The sequence below is a fragment of the Hippoglossus hippoglossus genome, chromosome 16, assembly GCF_009819705.1.
Source record: "Hippoglossus hippoglossus isolate fHipHip1 chromosome 16, fHipHip1.pri, whole genome shotgun sequence".
Classification (NCBI taxonomy): domain Eukaryota; kingdom Metazoa; phylum Chordata; class Actinopteri; order Pleuronectiformes; family Pleuronectidae; genus Hippoglossus; species Hippoglossus hippoglossus.
Window position 1 is genome coordinate 18,303,332 of NC_047166.1, and position 11,669 is coordinate 18,315,000.

At 41.2% G+C, this 11,669-nt stretch overlaps 1 protein-coding gene across 1 annotated transcript; it reads left to right on the top strand.

Moving 5' to 3' along the window:
- Positions 1 to 32: 32 nt before the first annotated feature.
- On the top strand, positions 33 to 6,847 carry elovl4a (ELOVL fatty acid elongase 4a). The gene is made up of 7 exons (XM_034609838.1): positions 33 to 299; positions 1,262 to 1,344; positions 2,329 to 2,516; positions 2,821 to 2,901; positions 3,429 to 3,600; positions 4,563 to 4,690; positions 4,822 to 6,847. The coding sequence occupies exons 2-7, from the start codon at positions 1,278 to 1,280 to the stop codon at positions 5,146 to 5,148; spliced, it is 963 nt and encodes a 320-aa protein (XP_034465729.1). The 5' UTR covers positions 33 to 299; positions 1,262 to 1,277; the 3' UTR covers positions 5,149 to 6,847.
- Positions 6,848 to 11,669: the final 4,822 nt, after the last annotated feature.

The following is an 11,669-nucleotide window of genomic DNA, read 5'->3' on the forward strand; positions in this document are numbered from 1 at the left end:
AGTCTGACCGGAAATGTGTGCCTGATTGTGTCTGCCTTGACGCTGGCGCTGGTGTGGACCAGAGGAGAAATTCATTGAAGCAGACGCAGTGGAGGCTGGTGTTGTCCCGAAGAGACAAATTGTGACCGTCGCTGTGAACTCAGCGGCTCCTTTCATTCTCCTCAGTCTGTGGACGCGGAACAGTTGAATCCGTCTGATAGAAACTGGGATCGGTGGATCAGAGCGGGCAGAATTACGCACAGTGCGCGGGCCTGCGCTGAATGTCATAACACAGGGATATTCTGCAAAGCACCGACACGGTAAGGTGATGAGCATCTTCATTGGCACGCAGACCATTGTGGATGTTATTACGGTCTGTGGTGTGTTTGCTGTGCTCAGCCTCCATTTCCACACTTATCATTCGAATGGATCGGTGTTTACGCAGATGTGAGATGGGAACAGCTGAGGTGGTTTTTTAAAAACCCTACCGGTGATGAAGTGAATGCAGGCGATCTGAAGGCCCGGTGCATGCCGCAGGAGGCACGTTGAAATGATTGAAATCCTATACTGTGAATAGAATCATCCATATCTGTAAGAAACGCGATGTTCGGTGCGTATTAAGTCCTTTATGAATGGTTAATGCTCACAGCAGGTAGTACAGGGAGAGCGCGTGCGGGACTGTGGCAGATGCTGCAGCAGAAGCTCGATCAGCTTCAGGCCGGAGAGAGGGGGAGGGATGGACGGGGGAGGGATGGAGGGGGTGTCATCCCTTTTTTAGGATCGTTAAATCACATTGTGAGTCTTCGGTGTTCATCGGCATGTGCGCGTCAGTCCGGCTCTGTCTAAAGCAGATGACCCATTTCAGTGTAAGGAAGCGCTGCCACGAGGCCAACCCTCTCGATGTGAAGGACCACCAGGTTGGAGGGTGGTCGCGCTGAAGCCAAAAATCCGCTGACACATGCGCTCTGCTGCCTGCTGCTCCCTGCCTTTGTGCGCAATGAAACCCACAGCGCATCTCTCAGGGCCTCATGGGGCCACAGGCTCCTGTAGGGCTCACAGCTGGCCTCTGGTCTGTTTATTTTACAGATCCATGGAGATGTATGAAGCTGTATTAACGTTATGTTCCAGTCAAAGAGAAAAGCAGAGTTCACACGAGGTCACATTATGAGTAACTGGTCTCTCTGAGGATGTCCCCCCTCTCATGATTCGGTTTTATCCATCAAATGTTGGTGGAAAGCTGAGAATTTAAAGGCCTTGTTCACATCTGTCCTCTTCATTCCAGGTCCTCGGCCACAGCCATGGAGATTGTGACCCATTTTATCAATGACACCATAGAGTTCTACAAATGGACCCTAACCATAGCAGGTAATAGTCTTGGGTTTTCTCTATGATCGATTGTCGGAGTGAAAGATCATTTTAATGTTTTAGGAGTGAACAAACACACATTTTCATGTGTTCTCTCATATACAGCATAGATATATCTACAGATTAGTTATGAGTCACTGTGAGTCACACAGTGGTGGTGCTTTAGTGGGAATTTGTGATGGGATGAGTCAAAGTTGCACCATTGAGTTGAAAAAAAGTGTATGTATGTTCCTACTACTACTACTACTACTACTGCTAATAGTAATAATAATAATACTAGTAATAATAAACATCCTTTCTATAGGACTTAGGGTGCTTCACAAAATAATATATGTGGAAAGATAGCAAATAATAGAAAAGCCAGATCGTACTCAATAATGCAATAAAAGGAATTACTATACTATACTTTTTTCACAATACTATACTACACTATACTAAACTTTTCTTTACTATAATGTATATGCTATACTATAATATACATACTATGCTGTAGTGTACATACTATACATGCTATACTATGCATGCTATACTATACTTTTCTTTACTATGCTATAAATGCTATACTATATTATACATTTCTTTACTATAACGTTCCTTACTATACTATACAGGCAATTGTATACTTGTCTTTACTATACTATACATACTATACTGTACATAATATAGTATGGTATACTTCCCTATACTATACTATACTATACTTGTCTATACTATACTATACTATACTATACTATACTGTACTCTGTTCAAATCTGTGCTATGCTATATGATGAACAATTCTATACAGAGAACCATGATTGAGACTCAGACTCCACCAGTACCCATACATCATTAAGAGAGAGTGTTTACATCACGACGACCTCCAGACAAGTCACCTTGGGACACACTAATCCATCATCTACACCGAACTGATTCTGAGTCAGTGCTGTGCAGAGGGAACATTAAGAATAGTTATGTAACGCTGTGAGAACTTCTGTTCCACAGACAAGCGAGTGGAGAAATGGCCTCTGATGAACAACCCCCTGCCCACACTGGCCATCAGCACCTCCTACTTGCTCTTTCTCTGGCTGGGGCCCAAATACATGAAGAACAGAGAACCCTTCCAGCTCCGCAAGACCCTCATTGTCTACAACTTCAGCATGGTCTTCCTCAACTTCTTCATCTTTAAAGAGGTTGGTTGTAGTTACAGAATAAGCTCAGTGGCCTTTTTTTACCTGCATGTGCCAAAGAAACTGTAATAAATGTATATGTGTAAGGAATCTGTGGAAGACGTCTTATTCCAACTAGAATTATCCATCTAGATGAATATGTTGCAGTCGCAGTTCTGCCCCCCTGGGATTAGACTAACCTTATTACAGTGTGTTCCGCCTCCTGCCTGTACTCCATCTCTCTTCTGTCTCCTCCCACTGTGCCTCTCTGCTTTTATTCATTTACTGTATATCACTGATTCCATCGAGACCTTCTCTTGTTCTTTAGCTGTTTATGGCGGCGCGGTCTGCAAGCTACAGTTACATCTGTCAACCGGTGGATTATTCAGAGGACCCCAATGAAGTCAGGGTGAGTGTTTGGAGCTGCAGACAAACACACACACACACACACACACACACACACAAAGGCACATGCACACAGACTTTTATTAAATCAAAAAATGTATGCAACTTCATTTGTAACAGTTCACAACTTCGCTGCCATTTGTCACAGACAGATGGAGATCTCACTTCACTCTAAGTGCTCTAACCAAATACGTAAGAAAAGTCTTGTCAGGGCGTCAGGGAACCTTCACGGTCAGTGCTTTTTGGAAACATGATCAGCTTCCACTAACTTGGATCCTGTCATCAGAAAAAGTGCAGCTGGAGGAGGGATCGTGTTGAGTTTCACCTTCCTTCCTTCCTGCTGCTCCATGACGCAGTTACACACCTGACAGAGAAAGCACAGTCCTCTTGTCTCAAGTGACCCTGAGGTCGAGGTGTGGCAGAATAGATTAGACTCCTCTGCTCTAGCTGTCTATATTTCACTTTTTCTTTCTTTTTTCCTTCCCCCTCCTGTTCCTGCCTTCAACACATTTCTGCCTTTGTGTCGGACAGGTGGCAGGAGCTCTGTGGTGGTATTTCATATCCAAAGGCATCGAGTACCTGGACACAGTGTTTTTCATCCTGAGAAAAAAATTCAACCAGGTTACCTTCCTGCACGTCTACCACCACTGCACCATGTTCACTCTCTGGTGGATCGGCATCAAATGGGTGGCAGGAGGACAGTGTGAGTAGCTCAGGCTACAGTAAATGGCAGGATTTGTCTTTGTGCCTAATTCCTTTTTATGAAATAATTTACCTCAGCCAAGGAGGTTATGTTTTTGTCTGTGTTTTTGTCTGTTTGTTAGTTAGGAATATGCAAAAAGTGCTGGATTAATTAGCTTCGAATTTTCTGGTGTCAGGTTCAGGGAAAAACTCTTGGAATTTTGGTGCAGTTTGAGATCAGTAGTCAGATCTACGATTTTTAAAAAACTTTCTTTTTACATTTCAAGATATTTTTCAACATTTTCCTTCTAATTCATGGATCTTGATGACAAAAATGTTTAGGGGACTGATATTGCGTGTGCAACTTGGTGCATATCCAAATAGAAATCTGGATCAAGTGAATTTAAATATGGTTTCATAAGGGGACTGTTGGGCCTTGGCAGAGGTATGTGCTTAACTGAGTTCCTTTCTAATTAAATTAGAAATCAAAATTGTTGTGCTCTTTGCCCTGTTCCTTAGACCCACATATGTAGTTCACACAATTTTCATCAGAATGTTTGGTATGTTACCATATTTTAGCATGTTGGCATGCATTTATTTATTACAGGTATTAGGTCATAAATACAAATATTTGGCAAATTAAAATGTTGACCTGACTGTGATTGGAGATGGTAACTCTATTAATTTTCATCCAGCGATGGAAATGCTTGTCTGTTCCAAATTTCAATCCAACAGCTGCTAAGACATCTCAGTCAAAACCACAAATGTCCACCTGATCTGTATAAATGTCACCAAAATCATTAGAATGTATCCTCTTGAACTACTGACTCACTTGAGCAACACCTACTAGTAAAAAAGACACATCTTTTAACTTAATAAGAGCTTGAAAGCAAACCTATTAGAGACGTATGAATTTGTGTGATGAAGCCTTACAATTGGCAAGACACAATTTAAAACGTTGTTTTTATGTTCTTCTCTTCGCAGCGTTCTTCGGTGCGCACATGAACGCAGTGATCCATGTCTTGATGTATCTGTACTATGGCCTGGCCTCCTGCGGACCTAAGATCCAGAAGTACCTGTGGTGGAAGAAGTATTTGACCATCATCCAGATGGTTAGACATTAGTTTCCTCTGTGGAAACCTTTTTGTTTAACACATTTTGGAAGTTCAATCTAACTGTAATAACAAAGTGAAATCAAATAGCTTTGCAAAAATATGATTTAATTTCTCTCTTTGTGGCTCAGGTCCAGTTCCACGTCACCATCGGCCACACGGCCTTGTCCCTCTATGTCAACTGCGACTTCCCCCACTGGATGCACTACTCCCTCATCTGCTACGCCATCACCTTCATCATCCTCTTCGGCAACTTCTACTACCAGACCTATCGCCGCCAGCTGCCCAGGCGCGACGCTTCCTCCTCCTCCTCCAAGGCAGGCAAGGCCCTCTCTAACGGGGCCCTCAACGGCCTCAGCAAGGCCGCCAACGGAGCGGTGGTGATGGGAAGCAAAGAGGAAAAGCCCCAGGAGAACTCCGGGAGGAGGAAGAGGAAAGGAAGAGCTAAAAGGGATTAGAGGAAGAGGTGCGAGAAGGGTTGAGGTGAGGTAGGGCCTTGCTTTGGGTTCTCGGTTGCTAGTGCTAAAACCATGAAAGACTTCATGTGAGGAAAATGTAGATGAATGGATGTGTTAAAGTGTGACGTGTTTATTTTAAGCCATGATGCGAGTGTTGTAGATACAATCTGGAGACAGGCCTGTGTTGAGAGAGGATCATTGTGTTCGTGAGAGGTGTCAAAGGTCGTGCTTATAGCTGACCGTTATCACAAATAACCCAAAATACAGTAGTGTTTGTGTGGTGCGGGACAGAAGTTAATATTCCTTCTCTTTACTGCGGCGGCAGCTTCTGGAGATCAGGCTCGAAAAAGAACGACTTTCAGCTGTAACCTGACAAGGAAACATCAAACGCAGCGTTAAAAAATGTACCATCGCTACGAGTGATCCCTGCTGTACTGAGACAGGAATACACATCATAACACATGCACAACCTTGTCATCCTTATATTTGAGCTTATTATTTCCTTTGTTCTTCCCCTTTGCTGATATAAAATCTGATGATGATGTACAGTAACATGTCATGTCCTCATCTTCTCCAAGATATTATTGGTGTTACATGAGAGAGACCTGCGTTTACAGAACATGACACCTCCGCTGTTATCCGCGTATTTGTGAAGACAGAGACGTCATTTTTGTTACTTATTTCATATCATGGACTCTCACTTCAGCTACATTTTAAAGAAGGAAAATAAATAAATATCCAGAGGTAAGATGTACATGGAAAAAGAAAAAACATAGATTTCTAACCCTCCCTTTGAGACCGGGGCTGAGATTGTTTCATCACCGTTCAGAGATGAAATAATCATCAACTGCAGCTCACCGAAGGTTAAAATTTATATTTTCTATTTCTGTATACAACCATTACATGTTTTTATATATCCCTACTTGTATGTAATGTAATGAAATATAATGAATATTATCCGGAGAAATAATGAATCTTGGTGATTATCTCAGTGTTTTGAAAGAGAAGCCGGTGGAGTTTTTGTCTTTGCAGATATTTACTTGTCTTTTTATATCCTCTCTGACGTCGTCGTTTGTCCTACACGCTGGTGAAAGTGAAAGAAGCTGTGGCGGTCTGGGGAACGAGCTCACAGCCTCGTTCCACCCTGAGTTGACTATAGGCTGATTTTCCTCCAATATTCAATCAAATATTTACGTCTGTCTACGTCTTCAGGCTCGATCCCTATCCTGAGCTGGCTTGAATGTAAATTATTCAGGGGAAAACAAATTTGGATTTAAAAAGATGAAAGTTGTGGTTTATTTACAAAAAGACTGTGTATGTTCTGCCACTATGAAGAATAACTTTGCTCTGTCTGTAGTGTATAGAGATAAATCAGTGGTCGGCTCTATATCTGCAAATCCAGCTCTATGTCATCATCCATCAACCAATGCATTGTGATGTTATTTATCGGTTTGTTCTATTTATTTTCATGTAAATACCAAACTCCATCTAGCTGAGAGTGCTCGTCTGTGTATTTGTGTTCTTTTTGTGTTGTACATATGACATTGTGATATTTTGTACTCTGTGCATTTGGGAATCTGCCCAGCTTCTTAGCTTGGACATTTCTATGGCCACATTGCTTCTGTGTGTGTGTGTTTTTTTTTAAGTATCATAACTTTGAACTCTCTTCAAATTAAATTAAACTGAATGCCTGTACAAATGTTGGCTTCCCCTTCACTTCATTTAAATGACTACTTCATTATGTAGTAAATGTCATGGGTCCTTAATAAGGATATAAATGTATGTTCTCTATGGATATGTTTTTACATTTATTAATTACATTATTGGAATCCACAGCAAAAAGGTTCCTGGTTTGAATCCCAGTTCAGCAAGGGTCTTGCTGTGTAGAGTTGGCATGTTCTTCCCATGTTTGCGTGAGATTTCTCTGGGTATTCTGATTTACTTGTACATACCAAAAACATGCAGATTGGGGTTGAGTTCATTGGAGACTCTAAATTGTGTGAATGTGAGAGTGAATGGTGTATGTTACCTGTTCAGGGTAAACCCCGCCTCTCGCTCATTGTCATCAGGGATTGGCTCCAGCTCTCTGATGACCCTCAAAGGATAAGCTGTATAGAGGATGGGTGGATGGACGGTAACAGAATTGTAGAGTATGTTTCTGACACTAGAGGGCAACAAGGTCTCATTTATGTAATGAGCATTACAGTTATACAATTATATTCACTATGTTCCAAAGCTTTGGGAAACATCCAGGTTTTATAACATAAAATGATAATTATATAATCCATAGTTTTGTCTTATGTATGTCTGTGAATTATAAAAGTCAATTCCTGGTTTAAAATTATTTAAAGTACTCAAATTCTGTGCTTAAGAAAAACTAAAGTATAATAACTATTACAATTAACAATGAATTAATGATGACAACTACAATTTAGTATTAATCACGAGTTTATTGTAATTTACTACATTTTTACATTGTGGTTATGCCACTTAACATTTTTTTAAGTAACAGATCTGGTTGTGAATTATTTCTGCAGTGGGGGGGAGTCATGTCTGCCATGTTTTGTGTAACTGTTGTCTGATAAAAATGAAGAAAAAACTGCCAAATGCAAATCTGTGGCAACTTGTGTGGTAGACACAAAATAAAAGAACTTAAATTTGAATTTACTGCCCGACTCATCCTTCTCCGTTTTGACAGGCTCAGACAAAGGTTTCCACGGTTACTGTACACAGCAGCTGTCTGACCTCCACACCCCCGTCACGCTCCCAAACCCCTCCCACCCCCTCCACTCAACCCCCCTCCAGCATCTTGAATCAGCTGAGGCCTATGTGGGAAGCAGCTGAAGCTCAATAAACTATTAAACAGGGTTTTACTGCGTGTGTGTGGGAGGGGGTGGATTTGTGAGAGGAGGTTTCATTTACGTGTGGGGGTCTTCTTGTGTAATAGATGGAGAGATTGAGAAACACATTTGTCTGTGTGTGTGTGTGTGTGTGTGTGTGTGTGTGTGTGTGTGTGTGTGTGTGTGTGCCCATGTTGGAGGAGACTGCCCCCCACTCATTACTGGACCCCTCAAAGATTAACATTCTAATCAGCCTGGAAACCAGTGCACATACAGAAACACATATTTACCATGGAATACAAACCTAAGACACAGCAGTATGTTTATATCCGTACACATGAACAAAAACTCATGTACATGTACAACACCCATAATTTATGGGCTTGGCCACACAAACAAACAAACAAACTGGGCCCTATTTCAAAACAAATACATGTGTGAAGCCCTTGTTTCTGTTTACAGCTCTATTACTTTGGATACTGTAATAACATCTCAGCCAATACAAATACTTTCTGTTCTGACTTCTCCTTACGCAATAAAATCTTAACCCCAAATTTGAAGTTTTTCGTACCTTGTGAGGACCAGTTTTTGAATTTAATGGGAAGTGAGTCCCATAGTGTAAGTGTGCAAACAGATTTTGGGTAACACACACACCCACCCACACACACACCCACACACACACACACACACACACACACACACACACACACACACACACACACACACACACACACACACACACTCCTCAGGCAGTGTAATGTGGAAGTTATTGTGACAATTCTTCTAATAACTGTTGTTTACATTCTACCCAGCACCTTCAGGCACTTCCTCTCTTCCTCTGTTCAACTGCACATCAAGTCCGTTTATTACAGTCTAACCAATCACAGCGCTCGCTCCTCTCTCCTCTGGCTTTCATTGAGCTTAAAGGATCCAGATCTGGCCCAGTCATAAGTGTAGTTCTTTTCCTTCTTGAATTGATTTGTTTTCTATATATGTGACTAAAGATGACTGTGTGACGACAAACTGAAAATGTTCCAAGATGCTTCAACTTCATCCACATGTCAAAGACAAGAGAGAAATTTGAAAACACAAGTTGATTTTGTACTTGATGAATAACCTGACTTGGATCAGAATGGCACTGGAGGAAACCATTTCATTTTATTGTATTGGTTGACCACTCAGGGAAGAGCTAAGAGTGGAGCTGCTTCTCCCTGTCTGCATGTTCATAGTATTTTGCCTGTTCCTCTTTGTGCAGCGACCTCAACTGTGGACACACAACAACACAAACAAAAGCATTAAGTAAATGCTGGAAATGCTCTTTTCAAATTTAGATTTGTTCACTGGCCACGTGACAGTAAATACAAATCATTCACAAGGACAAAACTAACCGTTAAGATGTCAAGAATTATATTTAGAGGAACAATTTTACATTTTAGAGGTGTTGTCTTTGACAGTGCTCGATAGCAGAAAGCTTTTAAATCTTTTATCAAACTGTGGTGAAGTTTGTGTGACACCAAGCGTTTCAAACATACAGAGCAAAGACACCTAACCTCTGTCCAATGACTTTGTTGACAGCGGGTTTTGGAGCTCTGCCACAACTTTTGGCCTCTGTTCCATGCGGAATATCATGAAAGCGTTTGGGGGAACTTTCTCTTTCTATGGGAAAACAGTAAAACAGAGGGAGGGCATGCATTTTTACTGTGTAAAACTCTGAGGAAAGAAACAAACCCAAAAAGTTGACGAGGCTCAAGGTACATAAATAGATAATAAATATAAAACACATGAGGTGATTGTGATTTGAGTCTGGCTTTGTTGTGGTCTGCCACAGATGATGAAGCAGTCAGGCGGACTTACTGTGGAGGGCTGCCTATAGAACACTGCTAGTAGCGTGAAGCAATGTACTTTTGATTTATACATGAAATAATGCAATGATTCACTTGCATTAGCATATATGTTATTAGGATATTATAGGTTTGTCACTTAAGTAATTGCAAGCAATAGCTTTGGTTTAATTAAGATCTTAACAATGTTATTACAATGACATCAGTGAAATGCATTTCACCAATGAGGCTCTACAGCTTCTCTAAGCCCTGCATTAGAGAATAAAAATAAATAAATGAATAAATAAATAAATAAAAGTATATATACCAGTCAATACTTTTGTTTTTGGTCAAATTAAACACAGTCATATTGCAGTTTAGTGTTGAGTCTTTAAAAAGCTGCCAGTTCTCCCCAGAACAGTCATGTTAATTCTAGTAATTATACAATTATGTGTCATACTCAATGTAATGCATAAACAGCTCTGAACATATACAATGTAATATAATAATATGAAAACCCACACAGAAATTATAACACATAGCATGACACTGCAACAAAGACGCTGTCTGGAATCTCTGTCTGCACAGAACGTCACTGAGGTTATCTGAGGTAAGAGTGTCTGTGAATAATGGAGAGAGAGAGAGAGAGAGAGAGAGAGAGAGAGAGAGAGAGAGAGAGAGAGAGAGAGAGAGAGAGAGGCTTGGGTGAGGGAAATGAACGAGGGGGTTATTTTTAGACAAATGTTCACCAGGGTCTCTCTCTTTCTCTCTCTCTCTCTTTCTCTCTCTCTCTATCAATTTAAACTATTTAACTATTGGATTTAAATAACAACATGTAAAATCTGCTCCAAAAGCCATCATTACTTTAGACGAAGAAGAATCAGTGATTCCTGTCTGGTACATGGGAGCCTCCACAATGGAGACATCTGTCACTTACAATGCAAGCTAATGATTGAATAGTCCTGAGGCAGAAGAGGGGGTGATGAATGTGTGTGTGTGTTTGTGTAAGTGTGTCAGAGAGAGAGAGAGTGTGTGTGTGTGTGTGTGTGTGTGTGTGTGTGTGTGTGTGTGTGTGTGTGTGTGTGTGTGTGTGTGTGTGTGTGTGTGTGTCTGTGTGTGTGTGTGTCTGTGTGTGTGTGTGTGTGTGTGTGTGAGGGGGGGGGGGGGACATCTGTTATCCTATTCAGAGAAAATAGATAATTATTCCTGCCACAGCAGCCTGATTGGCCCCACAACATCTTGTCTGGCAACTAAAGTGTGATTGCAATAAAGAACACTCTTGTTTCTGAACGGACCAATATATAATGTTGTTAAAGTCTGTTGTGTCAGTAGCAGATTGATTGCACAGGGGTAAGAGCCTGAGAGCTGCCGTTGTCGAATCATTTACTGAAGACGCAGTCCGAGCCATAAAACTTCCAGAGCAGTGCAAATCCTTCCATGCAACTCAGTCCCTGGCACTTCCTGCAAACTTGGCACAGGGACGATGCATCAGTCCACCTTTTCTGTGATGTAATGTACCTTCTGCACCCCCTCAGATGTGTGTGTGTGTGTGCGGATAACAGTGATTAGGGAAAGGCCAAAATTGATGTACTCCAAATGACTGGTCAGATGTATTGCCCCCTGTCCAATGTTATTCAATCAGAGAAGAGGCCTTGTCCTTATGAGGAACTCGTAAAACAGAAAAAAGGATCCTTGTGAATAACTCAGTTGAAACAAACACACATGATCCTGTTTTCAAATATAATCTCTGATTGCAAATTGATTGATTCACAATGTTTGTCAGGGTATTTGTGTAAAACATGTTGAGCTCCAGCTTCAGTTTGGGGTTTTATGTGAAGGCTCAGAAGTGGAGAAAGAGGTC